The 18,809-nt window shown below is 37.4% G+C and overlaps 1 protein-coding gene across 20 annotated transcripts in view; it reads left to right on the top strand.

Moving 5' to 3' along the window:
- The window catches only part of STXBP5L (syntaxin binding protein 5L), a 350,864-nt gene extending 341,484 nt beyond the window's left edge, over nucleotides 1–9,380 (top strand). For all 20 annotated transcript variants that reach the window (XM_070583799.1, XM_070583808.1, XM_070583812.1 and 17 more), the window contains 4 exons: nucleotides 2,782–2,947; nucleotides 5,395–5,506; nucleotides 7,176–7,396; nucleotides 7,972–9,380. In XM_070583799.1, the coding sequence (XP_070439900.1) occupies nucleotides 2,782–2,947; nucleotides 5,395–5,506; nucleotides 7,176–7,396; nucleotides 7,972–8,013 (541 nt within the window). In that variant the 3' untranslated portion in view covers nucleotides 8,014–9,380. The remainder of the gene's footprint in view (nucleotides 1–2,781; nucleotides 2,948–5,394; nucleotides 5,507–7,175; nucleotides 7,397–7,971) is intronic.
- The last annotated feature ends 9,429 nt before the right edge of the window (nucleotides 9,381–18,809 follow it).

The raw sequence follows: 18,809 nt of genomic DNA, 5'->3' as shown, positions 1-18,809 counted from the left end.
GTTTTTGGAAGTGTTTTTGCTGTTATATTTTCTTTAATAGGGGAGACGTGAGTAGATTTATAAGCCAAGGAGAAGTAGTTAGCAGAGAAAGTTTTCAAAAAATAAAAACAATCATTTATGGTCTGCTCATTCTCTTATATAGTTCTGGTTCTTTCTCTCTTTATCTGGTTTCTCTTTCTCAAAGTATTTTTAGAGATTTCTGATGAAGGTCATTCCAGTCTTGTTTGAAAATGATGACTTAACTCCTAGATACGCCTTAGTTTGTGAAAAATAAAAATGCATACACACACACCCCCTACCCTCCCTTAAGCTCACATTTAGTCACTCAAAATTTGTTTTTAATTAAAAGACATTAAACTGTTACGTCACAATTGAGATTTTAGCTTGAAAATGATTACTTTCCCTGTTTTTGCAAAATTTTAGTGTCGTTTTCTTATATGGTATTGAGTATATCTGAAAATTAATTTCTATTTAAATGAATATGTGCTACCATCTACGTTTATGAGAAGGGAGATTTCTTGAGAAATGAAAAACAAGAGAGAGTTTAAAAAGCAACAGGAGTCATAGCAACAGGAGAGATGATCTCTCTGTCTTCCTCTGCCCTTTGTAAAAGCTGCTTTACGTGATAATGGTACTTTATTATTATTCCCTAGTAGAAACTCTTCATGTGCTCCTGAGGATCTCAAAAGCATTTGAAAAGGAAATGATTTTGACATAATTTTAGTAACATATAAGGTGTGGCTAGGAAATAATATGTGGCTTGAGGAACTGAATCCTACAAATTGCCATGCTCCTGACTGATCATCTTCCCATGCTAAGCATATTCCCAGATCTTCGCAGACCCTATCAGAACTTAACTATACTGAGCCTCATCTCCTCAAGTCCCAGTTTTCTGATGGATGGCAAGTAGTTAATGATTGCTTATGTGCTAATGTGCCTAGACCTAGAAAAGAGTAGAGAGAGATACAAGAGGCTTATCTATGTATGCGTTCTCAAACTAGGCTGTAAGAGCCTTTTGTGTGTGTGTCTGTGTGTGTGTGTGAGGAAGATTGGCCCTGAGTGAACATCTGTGCCAATCTTACTCCACTTTATGTGGGATGCCACCACAGCATGGCTTGAGGAGCAGTGATGGGTCTACGCCTGGGATCTGAACCTGTGAATCCCAGGCTGCCTAAATGGAGTCCGTGAACTTAACCACCACACCACCAGGCCTGCCTCAGTAAAAGCCATTTTTAGTGAGAACCATCTTAAGTCACTTGACACTTTCCTTATAAAAGTGTCCCTGCACAGAAAAAAATCTATTCTTTTTTTTCTTCAGCTTTAACAGTACTTGTTTCCTAGCCCTTAGCAATTGACTTACTTTTTTCCTACCTAAAGTGATTACATCTTTTTAATTTTATTATCTTGGCTTACTTTTATTATGCTAAATAGTCAAGAACGTAGCTTATCAGAAAAGTCCATTGGAACCTCTTCCCCACCACTGCCCACTAATTTGACTGAATCTATCATGGAAGAGTGTTTAATTGGGTTGGTTTTGGACTCATATCCTAAGGAGTTTAGTTACTTGAAATATCATAACATATATTTTTTAATATATTTTTTCTTACTAAGTTTGACATCCAGTATGTAATTTACACTTAACAAAACATCTCGATTCATATGAACCACATATCAAATGCTCAATAGCCACATGTGGCTAGTGGCTACCATATTGGACAGGACAGAGCTAGAACCTCATGAAAAGTATATTCCAAAAGCACAGATTTCAGATCTACCACATTTTATATGGTAAAGTTCTAAGGCTTAAATTGTGATTACAAACTACTTTGATAAGAGAAATCAGTACTATTTTTTCAAGGTGCTATTTTTATGATCTGGGATAATTTAATATCATTGTGCACACTAGAATCAATAGAATGATTTCAAAGCTTGAGATTTAATTACAAGTATTTATTTTTCTCCTTTTGGCATTAGAGGTGTGATTTAAAAGCAATGAGACTGGTTTTCTTCAGTAGTTTATAAAACTGACTCTGACAGTATCCAAAAGGACGTTCTGATGAATATTTAAGCAAAATCATTGGCTACAACATTAGAATAAGCATATAGCCATTTGGTAAGACACTTGAGATGAGTGGTATTCATTTGGATGTGCAAATTCTGATCTATTATTTATAACTTATTCTCATTCCCTTACAGCCCCGGCCGTGTTTATTTATTAAGCATGCCTTCAGTGCAGGTGCCCTAAGTCATAGGTAATTTTCATTTCCTGTGTATAGAGGGAGTAAAGGACTGGGAAGCAAAGCCACTCGATTCCCAGGCACAGTGAACTGGACTCACTTCACCTCTCGATCAGTGCATAACCTCCTCAGACTCAGGAGTTTTGCCTTAAAAAGGGAAAACAGACCAAGTATGCAGTCAGCCACTTTCTAGCTATGATGTTTCTGTGATAACCAAAGATCATAACTATACTAGGAATCTGTGAAATGCTGCGAAAAGTATCCTGAAATTGCTGGCCACTGCATTCAGTCCATCCTTCAAGGACATTTGTTAGGTATCTGTGTGGATGAAGATAGAAGGACTGTGCCCATGACCCTTGTGTATATGATTTTAAGTGAAAGTCTAGTTTACTACCACTGGGACTTCAAGAGGATAAAAAGAAACCATAAAATAGTAGTATAAAAATGTACTGTTTTTATGTAAAGATCTGCAAATTTTATACAGAGAAATTAAAAGCTTCTAACAACTTGAATATGAAATGTGGATTTGCTCTTGTCCATTCAGCCTACCTAGTCTTCGTCCAATGTTGGATGTTAATTACTTGCCACTGACAGACATGAGGATAGCACGGACGTTTTGTTTTACCAATGAAGGACAGGCATTATACCTCGTTTCTCCTACTGAAATTCAGCGGTTAACATACAGCCAAGAGATGTGTGATAATCTACAGGTGGGTTAGGCACATTTATGAATAAACATTGGACATGGTTGTAAAGAGAGAATGAGAGAGATATCTAAAAGCTAAAAATATTATTGGGCCAGACAATAAAATGCCTTCCCTAAGATATGTTTTGCATATGTGTTCATCATTGTGACTCTACCAGCTTCTAGTATGGTTCTAGGTAAACAGAGAAAAAAATAAGAAACAGAGGGAGAATGTGAAGATCATACATATTAATAGTTAATTCTTTGTTGTTTATTTCACTGTTTGGTTTTTTGCCTATGGAGAATCCTCTGAAAAATTATATAAACTCTCCCTCCAGGGTGGAGAATATCTATGTACACACAAAAAATTTGCATACAATTCAGGGTGTTTGTGGACTTTTTTTTAAAAAAACCTTAATTTTGATTAAGAGCCATACAAAATAAATACATATCCTGAGGGTTAGAGTTGGGCATTTGTCTTTGATCATAGCAGTAAACAGAGCCTAGACACAGAATAAATATAAAAGCCTATCTAATCTTGGGTAAGTAGAAATTGTCACAAAATTTTCAAAGAGCATCTTAGAGATTTAATTGGTTCAACTCCTTCATTTTATAATAATAAAACTAAAACCCATTCATTATAATTTAGAGGTTAAGAGTATAAGCTCTGAACTGTTTAAGTTGTATTTTGCCTACTTGTATAACTTTGGGCATTTGCCTTAACCTACCTGTTTGCTCTACCTTGGAGCACTGTAAGTAAGAATTCACATAAAGTACTGAGCACAGTGCCTGGAACACAGTCAATTTTTTAAATAAATAATAATAAATGTTGTTATTATTGCTGTTCAACAAATACTTATTGAGCTTTTACCATATACCTGGTACTTGGCTAGGCTCTAGGAATACAATAACAAACAAGATACAAGTCCCTACCTGCTGGTGTGGAGGGAGAGATAAGAGACAACCACAATACTCTGTGGAAAATGCTCTCTACATATGGCTGTGCCAGTGCTGGGGAGATGTGTAAGAGGGGCACCTGGTTGATGGGACAGAAGGGAGGGGATTGTGAATGGTGACTAGGAGTTATCCACAGGAATGGATGGCTGGGGGTGGAAAAGGTCATGATATTCTCGACAGAGTAGTGGCATGCAAAAGCCCAGGGGTTCAGGCAACTACTAGCAAGGTGCAGAGTTGGGAAGTGAAAGAGTGGAGGGATGGTGCTGGAGAATCAGTCAAGAACAGATCTTAGGCACCTTTGTAAGCTCCTTAAGGAATCTGGCATTTATGCCGAGGGCAATAGAAAGTCATTAAAATGGTTTATCAAATTTGTTTATTAAAACAAATAATCTGGTTGTAGTACGGCAATTCGTTTTGAGGAATTAAAACTGAAGGTAGAACAATTAGGAGACTTTTCAAAACAAATTAAGACCAAAAATAACAGTGTCTTGAAGTAAGGCAACCAGCAGTGAGGATGGAGAAAAGTTAGCAGAGCCAATAGCTATAAAGTGCAATCAGTTGGAATGGAGAGTTATTAGATGTAGGAATGAGGGAAAGGAAGGAATTAATCATTACTCCCCGTTTCTGGCTTGGGGAACTAAGTAGGTGGTGCTGCTATTTCCAAAGAGAAGGGTTTCAGGAGGAAGAGCACAGGCCTGGTGAGTAGAGAGGTGAGGGGAAATGATGAAGGTAAAGTCATGCTGCCAGTTCAGAGACAGACTAATATTAGGTCACAGAACTCCTGACTTTTGGTTCAAGTTCCTTCCTTCATACCAATGGTTCTCAAATTTTGGCCTGCTTTGGAAAGACCTGGAGAGCAAGTTAAAAATATAGATAATCAGAGCACATCTATGTAGATTCTAATTTAGTATGTGTAGAATAAAGCCTGAGCAACTGTATTTCTAACAAAATGCTTCTCCAGTCATTCTAAAGCACAGCAAATACTGAGAACAACTGCACCTCGCCATGCAGTAGCTGCCTATTTTGACGCATCTAAATTATCCTGAGCCATTTCATAATTTTGTACTTGATATAAAAATAAATTCAGCCTTCCCCACATACCACCAAAGGCTTCCTATTTCATGGGGCAGTCCATGCTTGATTCAGGAAAGGGAACTGGGACAGGAAAGAGGCCATGGTAACTGAAAAAGGATCAGAAGTCTACATTGGTAGTTATTGAAAAGGTGGAAATTAATCGTAGGTGAATATATTAGGTTCCCATGCTTTCTAATTGTAGAAGGGAGAAGAGGGCAGAAAAATGAAAATTTTAGGACGTCAGTTACTGAAGAAGGGAAGAAAAAGGAGGTGGAGAAAGAAATCAGAGGTAGAACTGGGAGTAAAGCAAAAATCACCAGAAAAATATATGGAAAGTGGACTGTCTTTTCATGATGTGCTCTAACATACTACAGTGTTATCTTTTGATCTACTAATTTATTTTTCCTTGCTGTAATGCTTTTTTCTTTGAATTTGGTACAGGATATGCTAGGAGATTTGTTTACTCCCATAGAGACACCAGAAGCTCAGAACAGAGGCTTTCTGAAGGGACTGTTCGGTGGCAGTGGGCAAACATTTGACAGAGAAGAGCTTTGTGAGTAAACTCCTGATTGTAAAATTGCATCACAAAATAGAAGACCTGTTTCTGTGTGTGGATGGATGTGTGTGTGTGTGTGTGTGTGTGTGTGTGTGTGTGTGTGAACACTGTAATATGAGATCTCAAATTCTGGACTAGCTTTTTTTTGCTTCTATACCATAAAAATTATTTCTGTTTACCAAACATGAATAAAATGGATCACTTCATATTAGGAAATAGTTTAACAAAAACAGCACATGTAATTCATCCAAACAATGAGTAAGCTAATAAATGTGTCATTTGCAAGTAGCTCATACCTGAAAGGCAGGGTGAAGACATTTGGTTACTAAAGTCTGGAAAAATGTTTTTGAATCTGCCTCCTTTAACCACTGCTGGGAAACAGATTCTTTATTCAGAACCCAAGGTTTATCAATGCTACAGAATAAATTACTTTAAAAATCTGCCAGTGAGACTCTGATGAATAATAATCAAAAAGCAGTAGAAAGATACTAGGGAACATTTTAAGAAAGAAGAATATATTTTCCAGAATATCTCACCACCATTTGGCTCTGCAGATCAAAACTCCTTTACTCTTGAACTTTTTTAACTATGCAAGAGATCTAGGTGCCTCCACACAATGGAATATTATTCAGCCATAAAAAGGAGTGAAGTTTGATACATGCTACAAGATGGATGAACCTTGAAAACATGCTAGGTTAAAGAAGGAAGACAAAAAAGGCCACATATTGTATGATTCCATTTATATGAAATGTCCAGAACAGGCAAATCCATAGAGACAGAAGGTAGAGTAGTGGTTGCCAGGGTCTAGGGCAAGGAGGCTTTGGCAAGTGACTGCTCATGGGGATGGAGTCTCTTTTTGGGATAATGAAAATGTTCTAAAATTAGATAGTGGTGATAGTTTCAGAACTCTGTGAATACACTAAAAACCACTGAATTGTACATTTTAAAAGAGCGAATTTTATGGTATGTTAATTATATCTCAATAAGGCTCTTTTTAAAAAAAAATAGATCAGATTCCATTCCTAACGTTACATCCTTGGGAATGCTCATTAAATCGCTCAAGTTAACTTTCAATTTAAAAAATTACTTCATTAAAATTAAATGAAACTGGAGCTTTGTAAGTAATGAAGAAATTTTTAGTCTTTTATAAAGTAACAAAATTTCAACAAATGTATATTATTGTCCCTCATGCATCTACCCCATTCTCTAGTATTTATACACACACAGATTTAAAAACAACTGAGGCTTACAAAGGCTGAGACCAAGATGAACAGAGAAGGTTGGCATGAAGTCTTGGGCAGAAATTTAAACAAATGATCAGGCCTGAAATTGGAACAGACACAAGTGTGGGTTAAATATGAGGTCACATATATTGTGAGCATCCCAATTCAGCAACATCAAGAAATGCAATTATGCTATATGGTATGGAACCCCCATACATACAAAAATGCATATGGAAACAATACCTCTCTCAGTCTCTTTTTAGGCAGTTTTTGGGTAAGTGCTAACATCTCCAAACACATATCTATGATAGGACCAAATACGTCTCTCTTTTAATGAGAATTATGACAGTAGAATTTAATATATGTACTTTGGTGATAAACTTGACTACAATTATTTAAATTACTGACAAAATGTTTTAAATTGCTATGGTTTGCATTCCCAGTTGGGGAAGCTTCAGCAGGAAAAGCATCCCGTAGCCTTGCACAACACATTCCTGGACCAGGTGGTATAGAAGGGATGAAAGGCGCTGCTGGAGGAGTGATGGGAGAGCTGACTCGTGCACGGATCGCACTTGACGAGAGAGGACAGAGGCTGGGAGAACTGGAAGAGAAAACTGCGGGCATGATGACCAGCGCCGAAGCATTTTCCAAACATGCACACGAGGTAAACTGCTGACATAGATATCGGCATCTTCATACAGTAAGAACTTGAAACATTCAGGTCCTGCACAAGAAAGCTTAGACAGAGATGCCTCTGTAAGTAATCCTGTGTGAGAACCAAGGTAAATTGAATTTCATTATAAGTTTTATAATTCCTTCAGTATCTGGGGGAAAAAAGTTTTTAAAAAATAATAAGTTAATGCTTCTTTACCTTAGGATATAATTTAAAAGAAAATTATCCATTGATTCTGATATACCGGGTCTCTCTTGTGCATCAGCTGCTAAAAAGGCACTTAGGTAGATTACACGGGCCCCCAAGAAGGTGCGAGGGCAGGAGAGGCTGGGATCACACACTCCTTTTTGTCCCAATCATTAAAAATCATTTCCTGTCAGCTGAGTCTTTACAGCTTAAGTTTTTTAAAAATCTTTTTCACACACGCTTTATTTCACAAAATAAAAGAGTTTTCTAAGTTTTGAGATTTAGTTAGATATGCATGACTAACTCAATATGAGCTTGCTTTGATTAGCACTTTTAAAGATTTTTTTTAATGTCTTATGGTGACTATTTTTTCTTTGCAGTTAATGCTGAAATATAAAGATAAGAAATGGTACCAATTCTAAACTTCTAAAGAAGCTGTGACTGCTTTGAGAAACCATTATTCAGGGAAACCAAATTTATTCCCAGCATCACTATCCAACTGCTAGAAGCCAGTTTCTTCTACAAAATGTTCCATTACAGTCCATCTCAAGTTATCATAAAGGAGATTTATCAGAGACACTGTACAACCCAAAGGCTGGAACCCTGGTTAAAATCCTGAGATGTGTCTGAATTCGCCTTTTTCCACACGGAATGGAGCTATCATCTTGGCATGTCATTTGCTAAGGATTTACATTTAGGAACTACGGGGAGTCCTTCTGATTTGAAAAATCCTGTACAAACAAGAGCTTTAATGCACTTAATGAAAAAAATCTTTGCATGATAAATTAACATCTTAAGAGGAAAAGAAAAAAAGCACGTGTGACAGAAGAAAAAAAAGATTTGTAGTAAACTATTTTTGTAAATTGGGCCACACCTGACAATTTTAAAAATCTGCATTGGAAGATATCAGTGCATTTCAAGTACATTTGCCATTCCCAACTGAAAAAGAAAAGAAAACAAAAACCAGAGTTTTCTTCTCATCTGTAACTTTCATTATACTAGGACATTATTGAATTCTCATGGCAAGACTCTGATTAATGTTTCTCTCTCTCCATAATATTTTACATCACTCACAGTTCTTCATCATAATCAAGTATTGCCAGATACCCAACACAATTATTTCCATTTCTGTCACCTTCAGAGCTATTTTTAGTCACAAACTATGCAGGGTTGGGTCACTTCAAAGCATTTTTTTCAGCCTGGCTTGTATTCTGCAGGAGTTGATAGGTTTGGGGAAATTAGACTATAGGGACAATGCAGTTAGCTTTGAGAACTGATTTCACACACTCTGGTTTCCGTTTCTAAAGTGATATACTTTTAATGCTCCATTTGTATCCTTGTCTGCCGATTACACAGTATATTACTGTTCAAACCCAGTGGGGTCTTCAATCCAAAGGTGCTCTTGCAGCCTGACACTCGCAGACCAAACTGGTCATTCTCTGTAGTATGATTCAGTAAAACCTCAGCTAATGTTTTAGCAAAGGGACTCTGATTTATTACATTTCTGATTAACAAGGGCTTTCATGAGAAAATACTTTTTGTTTCAATACTTATTATTGAAAATCTTTATAAAATGAAGTGGTGTGATTGCTATCTTGGCCTCAGTCATCATTACAGAAATACAGAGAGAGTTTAATGATACAAAATCAAGAATTTTGTCACTCATGAGGCTAAATAATATAAGCCACAAGATTATGTCAATATGTATCAAACACCTTTCCTTATTAAAAATTCTCTTAAAAAATGGAATAAAGAATATCCTTAACATGATAAAAGGTATCTATCATAACTCAACAGAGAACTTCTAGAGGCAAAACAAAATAACGTCATCTGCTATCATTAACATGATTCTGGAAGTCAAAAGTCGTAGGAAATGAATATATGGAGATTCCAGGACCCATCCTGGAATATGTTGTTCCTTCAGAAGGAATCTTTTTTAAAAATTAATGAGTTTGGCTTGTTGAATTTTGATTAATCATAGTCTTACTAGATTTCATTTGTTTCTTAAGCATTCACCCTTTTCCTGAAGTCCAGGTTATTTTAATTGCCCAAAATAGTATTTCTATTTGTTTTCTTAGATTTTTTAATTTTTAGTGAATTTCTTTGAAGTGGCACTTCCTTTACAATGTTCTCAGTATTATTGAGAAGATCAAAGATCATGGGAAGAGTTAGAGAATCTATAACAGGATAGCATTTCTCAGAGTCCTTGAATTCTCCTGATTTCTGAAAAAAGCCTTTCCATGAATGTCTTCACACTCCTATGAACAGTCTTGACTTGGAAATACAAACATGGCACATAAAATTATATTTAATTTTAAACATAATATATATTTAATTTTAAATTTAAAAAATGAAAATATTAAAGAAACTTGAGACCAGGATTTGGAAAACATTGGTAGTCAAACTGCAGTGCCCTCTTGTACCATCAGTTTCAAGGACCCAGTCTTCTGATTTTCTGAACAGATACTTTATAATTTTTATATTGGGGAAAAAAACCTAAAAGAGTAAAATAGTGGTTTATTTTGGAAATAATGAAATTCAGGGCCGGCCCAGTACTGCAGCGGTTCAGTTCGCACGTTCCGCTTCAGCGGTCTGGGGTTCGCCAGTTCGGATCTCGAGTGTGGATATGGCACCGCTTGGCAAGCCATGCTGTGGTAGGCGTCCCACATATAAAGTAGAGGAGGATGGGGACGGATGTTAGTTCAGGGCCAGGCTTCCTCAGCAAAAAGAGGAGGATTGGCGGCAGATGGTAGCTCAGGGCTAATCTTCCTCAAAAAAAAAAGAATGAAATTCAGTCCAAAGTGGCATTAAATTCAACGAATATCTCCAAAGCCCCCAACAAGAGTTGATTTAATGTGTTCTACATCAGGCTTTCTCAACAGTGGCACTATTAGAAATTTCTTTGTTGTGGGGGACTGTCCTTTGCTTTGTAGGATGTGTAGCAACATCCCCGGCCTCTGTCCTCTAGATGCCAGTAGCAACCCCCAATTAATGACAATCAAAAATGTCTCCTGCCATTGCCAAAATTGCTCCGAGTTGAGAGCCACTGTTCTACATCATTTAAAGATAGATTGTGTGAATAAGTAATATATGTCTTGTACAAAATGAAACATCCTAAGTGCACAGTGTCTTAACAAGATAAATTATACCCAAAATTACATGTGTGGTCCATACGCAATAAAATAGTCTTTTGGAGAAAGCTTATATGAATCAGTGAAAAATAATAAGACTATTTTAAAGCATACAGAGAAAATACCAAAAAGGACAATATAGCATTTCACAGTAGAAAAGCTTGAAACTTTGGCTTGAACGAGTAGATCAAAAATTTATAATTGACATACCAGTTGGACATGAACAGGTGCTTCTCAAATGCTTGAAAAGAACAGATTCTTTTAAGTAGTTTAAAATGTGACTTTCAATATTTTTTATAAACCCTTTCTTAATGTAAGGGTAACTTCACCCCACAAACTCCTGATTAGTGGAATACAAATTAATGAGGTTTTACTGTATCAAAATTATTTTTATAATTCAAAGAGATAGCAATAACAAGACTCTAATGTGGATGTGATTTTTCTCTTTGAACATTTCCATTCTGTTGCACTGACCTTAGCACACACACACCCCATCGCCACCACCGTCATCATCTTATCATCATCTTTGGAAAATGAGTACTGTTGATCCATCTAATTCTTTACAACTCTCTTCTCTACTACTAAAATGTCTTGCCTCTATATTGAAACAAAAGAAAAATGCTCCTAGTAACTTGGACGATGATAGAGAAAATGACTCTGAGCCTTAGTTGTCATCAAAATTAATTACATTACATCTACTAAGTTGGCATCAGAAGATAAGGCTTGCAAACCAGTTGACCTTATCTCCTTATCATTCCCTCAAGAGATAAGCCCTTCTTAGTGTTCTAGGAGAAAATAGCCCTTTGCATTCTATTCATCAGTGAGAAGATAGAAGTATTTGTTTTCCTGGTCCTAATAATGTGAGCAATAATCCCCACCTTGGAGTTTGGAGGGAAGGATGATTATCATTTATTTTAATCTCCTACAGAAGCAGTACTACTGACTTTGTTTCCAATACTTCACGGAGACCTAAACTTAAGTGTCCCAATCACCATCAGGGTCTTGTCTAACTAACTTTGGAAGAACAGTGACAGAATTGAGTGAGATGTTTTCTGATAATTCAGTCAGAAAGACAATTTTTCAAATCTTTCATATAGTCTTTAGTGATTCTCAAATTAATAAATCAGAATCCAGGTCTCTATTCCTCAAAGATCTTAGGGGATCGTAAAGGAAAAATCTTACTGTTGGAGTCCCTTTTTATGTGACCCATGCGTCCAGTTTTAAAGGTGCCACTTGTCTATTATGTGCATTAAGGCATCACTATGGCTTCGAAAAGGAAAAAAAGATTATGCCTACAATTGGTTGGAGAAGATTAAAATTAGCTCTTCGAGATACTTGGTTATAAAATATTGGCAGAAGGGAAAAGTGAAGCAGGTGTAGAAGAGTAGGCTAGACATCCTCTCCTTAGGGTCACTGGAGCACCCAGGAGGGTCTGTGTGATTGCAGCTTGCCCTGTGGGAAGACATTGTAACTTGACCACTTTTGTTCAGAAAGGGTAATGTCAAAAGGAGTCAGACATTCCTTTCAGGCCTTGCTCTTTGCATCAGGAGAAATGTGGTGGCTTTCACAGCGTCTCCCTCTCTGTCCTCTGGAGCCCCAACCCCATTTTTGACTAGATACTATTTCACATACACATTGCCCCGGGTACCGGAAATACTTGCCAGTAAGTCCTGTATTTGGATTGCGCCATTTCAAGGAACATCACTGTTGCATAGCAGGTTCAGTGTATATATTTGTAGACAACATAGCCCTTAAAGGGTGACATGCAGTAAGGTCTGACTTGGGAAAGGAAGAGGAAATGCAATTTGTTGCAAGAGGTTGGAGTGAGAAGGGAGGTGGGAGCCAGAGTGAAGTATAAGAGGATTTGATGAGGAACTAGTGGCACAGGTGGTTGCCTTTATTTATATGTTTGTGTAGGAAAGTGATTCTCAACCTTGGCTGTACATAAGAATCACCTAAGGAGCTTTTAAAATTCCAAATTATATCAAAATCGCTCAGAATAGGAACAAAACATCAGTGTTTTTGAAAGCCCCCAAGGTTGTTCCAATGTCCAGCTAAGGTTGATAACCACTGTTTTATGGCCAACTAAGGAAGACATGCTTGTCTGCTTTGGCTGGTGTCCAAGCCCACTTCTGAGGGGTCAGGGAGGGCAAGATGTAGGCGATATAGTGATGGCTAGAGTGATATTTATTCTGTGTTGCAACCCAAACAAATGTTCTGTGCAAATTTCTGACCAGGCAGTGCCCCATTAACTCTTAATAACTCTGTCTTTGTGTTTTTCTCCCATGTGACTTGACCATTAATTATTCCAATTCAAACATCCAGGTTTTGATAGTCTTATACAGGTGGCATCACAAGACACCAGAACTATAATAAGAAATTCAATAGCATGTAAAGCTAAGTGGAAAACTAATTCTCAATAATTGGATAGTAGAAATCCTCAAAACAATCATTTACTAAATCAGATCCAAATTTATTATTCATTCTTCATTTGGAGGAGATATGGGTACCAGCTACCTGTTCTGCTATAGGTATATTTTACTTGACTTGATCTTAGCAAGAAGGGAGAACACCTCTTCCTTTTTGATTGTTGTCTTAGCTCCCAGGGCCACTTGGATTTATTTTCTTAGTTATTAGGCATGTATTTAAAGAGAGAAGAATGCCTGTAATTCAATATCTGTCCTCCAGTGTCCTGAACAAAGGGAGAGTCTGCCTATCCAAGGCAATAACACTCGATGAGAAAACTCGAGAGAGTTCTCTCCTCTCACACTGCTCCCCTCTTGTATTAGCCCACCCTTCTCAACTGCAAAGCCAGGAAATAAACTAGGCGGTAGTTATGGACAAGTGTACACAGGATCAAAATCTCTGACAACCTATAATTTTTAGTACTTAATTATGTGATGTTTTATTCTAGGAAATAAGAAACAGATGACATCATTGATGTATCTTTCTTTCATCTTCAGAATTTTTGCATCTTTTCAGAAAATGACAAATTACTATTTTTCTGTTGCACTCAGCAATTGTGACTAAAAATTCTTGTAGTCTGTAGAGATATCAATAAAATTGTATATGTTTGTACATAGATGCTCTCTTATGTTATGATGTCATGCACTACTAATGATTTTTGCCAGGATTAAATATGGACAGAGGTAAGACCCTCATTTGCAACACTGTGAACCATGGTTTTGCAAAGTAGAATTGTTTTAACAAGGCAGGGAGGCAGGTGGAGGAGCAATAGACTTTATTTATTGGAACTAAAAAAGAAAAAGAGAAAAAAGTAAACACAAGTTCCCCACACTTACAGATTTTCCTAGCGTTTTTAATCCAAGAGGGTAGAAATAGCCATTCAAAATTTCCATCAAACTGGGGAGATGTGTAACTTTTTATTGGAAGATTTTAGAGACAATTTTTGAGGATGTTACCTGATTTCACCTTCAGTGAAGTACAAGTAAAACTAAGTTTGGTGAGAGTGCATCATAAGAAACTGAGGCTGAAAAAGATGTATTTACAAACTCAACATTCAGGCCTTCCTTCCTCACTTTAAAGCTCAAGCTTTAATCCCTGTGCAGGCAAAAAAATAAGCTATTATGGGCTCATACCACCACCTAGTGGTCACCATGAGCATTCATTAACCCGGCACCTCCAAAAGGCCCCCAGGAGCACAGGCTCCTGCTCCTCTGGCTTTCCTCTGCACAGACGGTTCCTCTTCAGGCACTTTCCCTGTATCTATCTATACTATGGCCTTAGCCAACTATTCTTATTTTTCCAAATGCTGTCTAATTACCTCAGGAAAAACTTCCCACCACCACAATTTCCCTCCTAGTTTTCGTTCCGTATAAAAATGGAAAAACAACCAACCAACCCTAGGCTGAAAAATGTTTTTCAATTAAAAGTACCAATATAAAGACAGACCCTTTAAAATCCAAATGCCCAGTCTATCCTTCAAAATTTTCTCAAAAGGATCCATCTATCTCCTCACCTCATTACTCGGGCTTAACATATGTGCACTCAATATTTAAAATACTGATTTGACTTCCTCCCCGCCTCCCTCCAGGTTGTTGACGGCAGCCCAATGCAAGGACTGCTTTGGAGCAGAATGAGAGGGACAGTCCACAGGAGGACAAGTTGGAGTGAGGTGGCAGGGTCAGCCCTCAGGCAATCAGTAATGGTGGCCTAGTGAGGTAGGCATCGGAGCCAGTCAGGAGGCAGCCCAGCCAGTCAGGAGACTGGAGATTGAACAATTAATTAAATATAACGAGGACACAGGAGCCAGGTTTCTCACTGAGGGAGAAGAGAAGTACAAATAAAAGGGAAAGTGAGGATAAACTCTGTAGCATTGGATTAGAATTGGAACTATCAGTATGAGTTTTATATATATAATACACACACATACATAGTTTAATAAATATATATGATATAAAGGTGTGTCTGTGTTGTACACATATTTATCCTAATTCTGAACTCTGAGAGGACTGGGAGCAACACCCCAGCAGCAATGAGCACACCTAGGCCCTGGATTTTTATTCCTAGACACTATTCTCTGGGAACTGGGGCTCCTCGAAGAAATAGCTGATTCAAGGCTGGGATGTATTTTTGTGCCAGAAAATAAAGTATTCAAAGAACAATGGGGAGGCGTCAAAAGGACACAGAAGCCAGCTTGAAAGGGCCCACACAGGCCAAATCAGGAATAATTTGAGTATCAAAAGTAATGATAGTAATTGAATAAAATAGGTACCCACGAGTCCTCACTGATGTTAATTAATTAATTAGGAAAAGAGAAAGCCCTTCCCTACCCTTCCCTACAATATAAAGTCAACCAATAAATGTGGATTGAATTAAAAATTACTATTTGGCAATCATTGTAGTAATTAACATGGGCAAGAAATACCAGTGGATGCTAAAACTAGTGGGTTAAAGTGGTTTGGAGGAATAGGATTCTTACATAGTCTTGAAGTGTCTTCACAAAAAATACTTGTTAATCATAAAGAAAAAAGATAATTTTACACCAGAGAAACCTGGCTGATACTATTTTAATCAAGTGATCACATTTACCATGACTAGTAAGGGAACAAATCAACATTGTGTGCCATCTGACAGCATGGAATGAGAACGCAACATCACCTCTGTGATAGTTCTGCCAAAAATGCATAATCCAGGTCCAATTATGAGGAAATAATGGATAAAACCAAATTGAGAGACAGGCTATAAAATTACTGCCCTGTATTCAAAATTTTTAAGGTCCTGAAAGCCAAGGAAAGATGGATGTTCCAGACTTAAGGAGACTAGAGAGATGTGACAACTGGGCATAACACATGATCTTGGATTGGACCCTTTTCTATAAAAGACATAGTTGGAGAAGTTCAGAGAACTTAACATGTTGTTTCCCATTTAAGTGGGATTCTTTGTACTATTCTTGAAACTTTTATTTAGGTTTGAAATTATCTCAAATAAAATTATAAAAATAAAAAATATTTTCAATTTTGTTGAATTACTTGCATATGACATTGTCTTCTACCTTTCGTAGCAAATGGACAGCTGCTCTATGGGTTAAAGAGTAGTTTTTTGAACTGGTTTGGGAATCTAACCATTATTTAAAGTTTTTCTTTTAAAACTTGTTTTAATTACACAAATAATATATGAATTTATAATCACACCAAATAAAAAATTTAGGCAAGACCAAGTGAAAGCTTCCCTGGGTCACCTCCAACTCCTTATCTAAACTAGTTGTTAGTTTGTTGTGTTTCCTTCCTAACGTTTTCCTAAGCTGCAGCTTGCATATGTACCTTATGCACAGGATGTACCTACTATGCCTTAGATATCTTTCCATGTCAGTACGGTCACGCATCACTTAGTGACAGGGATACGTTCTGAGAAATGCGTCATTAAGCAATTTCGTCGTTGTGCAAACATCATAGAGTGTACTTACACAAACTGAGATGGCATAGCCTACTACACACCTAGGCTATATGGTAGTAATCTTATGGGACCACCATCATATATACAGTCTGTCGTTGACCAAAACGTGGTCATGTGGCGCATGACGGTACTTATAAATATCATTCATTCTTTTTAACTTACTTATATTATTCCATGGTATCAATAAAGCATAATCTCTTACCATTCCTCTATTAGTGAACAGTTATTTTCCAATCCTTTGATATTACAAAAAAGACTGCAATGAACGTTGTTGCACATGCATTTTGCAAATCTGCAAGTGTTTCTCTAGGGAAGATATCATGGAATTGAATCAAAGATGCATGCTTATTTAAACCTCTTAAATAGGGGCTGGCCCTGTGGCTGAGTGGTTAGGTTCACGCGCTCCGCTCCGGCAGCCCAGGGTTTCGCCGGCTCAGATCCTGGGCACGGACATGGCACCACTCAAAAGGCCATGCTAAGGCGGCATTCCACATGCCACAACTAGAAGGACCCACAACTGAAAATACCCAACTACGTACCGGGGCGCTTTAGGGAGAAAAAGGAAAAATAAAATCTTAAAAAAAAAAAAAACCTCTTAAATAGATGTTGCCAATTAAACTATTCTTCACCAGTACATAAGAATTACTGTTCCCCTACATCTTTGCCTCTTCTCAATATTAATCTTTTTATTTTTTTCACAATCTGAAGGATGAAAATGGCATCTTGTTTTCATTGTAATTTCTCTGCTTAGTAACACTGAACACCTTTTACATTTAATTAGACACTCTTATTCCCTCTTCTGTCACTTGTCTGTTTGTAATTTTGACTATTTTGTCTGAATAGTTGTGGCCCTCCTACAGAAGCAGACTGGACACCCTACCCAAAATTTGGTTTGGATGTTGAGACTGATGACACCACACAGACCCTAAGAGGACACGAGAAAGGTTTATTACAGACATAAAGAGGCTTTCTGGGGGAGCAGGGTGGCTCCCAAACTGGTCCAAAAATGGCTTGAGAGAACAAGGAGAAGAGATTGGGGTGGGGTTTTTATTAAGGTTAGAGGGTGGGGCCAGGGTTTGGGGGAAGGAGCTCACATGGGAAAGAAGGGGGCACACAGGCTTTCTTCTCAGTTTACCCAGATGTGGGGCAGAAGGGGAAGAGGGAAGGTGAGGATTAAAACTTGTCAGCAAACACCAAAACGCAGAGTCAGACTGTTACAGGTTGTTTGTCTATTATTGGTTTTTATTATAACTCTGGAAATTAATGTAGCTTAGTTATTTTACATAACTGATTTTTCCTTATTGTTGAGTCCTCCTAAAGGCTATTCAGATATGCTCTCCTTCCTTCTCGCTTTGGCTTCTGGGTCTAGAGGAAGGCTTACATGAACTCATGGCACGGGAAGAGGGGTGCTGGCCCTGGTCTTCCCAGAGTCTTCTATGAGTCCCTCTAGGATAAAGGCTGGTCTGTTCTCCACCTTTGAGTACCTTTCACAGATCTGTGCTGAAGAACAGTTAGTCAATGTGTGGCTTGCTCTCTTGTTTGGGGCAGGGCCCTGTGGTCCTCACTTGCTGACTCAGCCTCCTCTAGGCTATGGACTCCTTTTGGGTCCTCTGTCATGCCCTGGACCCTAGGGTAGACTGTTCAGTGTTTTGACGTCATCACTTTTTCATATTGAGGATTTTTTACTTTTAAGGCAGTCAAATTTATAATCTTTTAGTTTTTATGACTTTTCAACTTTGTTTTAAAGGCTTTTACTTCTATAAAATAATAAGTAGTCTCTTAGAGCTCCTTCTTTACTTTCATAGTTTTATTTTTCATATTTAGGCGTCTAATCCATCTGGAGTTTTGGGATAGGGAGCTAACTTGATATTCTGACAAATGAATAATACATCACTACACCTCTATTTCTGAATGACTCATCCTTTCACCACTGATATGAAATGCCATTTTAATCATTTCCCATATATGTATAAGTCTGTTTGCTAAATTCTTTAGTCTGCCCAAGTAATCCATTTATCTATTTCTGTGTCCTTATCAAACTGTTAAATTATTTTATCTTTATAATATGTTCTAATATCTGATATCTTTGATCTTTTTCAAGATAGGTATTTTTTTCTCTAGTTGAGTTTTAGAATATCGTCTATCTAAAAAAACTCTTGTTGAGACTGATA

The sequence above is a fragment of the Equus przewalskii genome, chromosome 18 (assembly GCF_037783145.1).
Source record: "Equus przewalskii isolate Varuska chromosome 18, EquPr2, whole genome shotgun sequence".
NCBI lineage: Eukaryota > Metazoa > Chordata > Mammalia > Perissodactyla > Equidae > Equus > Equus przewalskii.
This window is presented reverse-complemented; position numbering and strand designations above follow the sequence as displayed.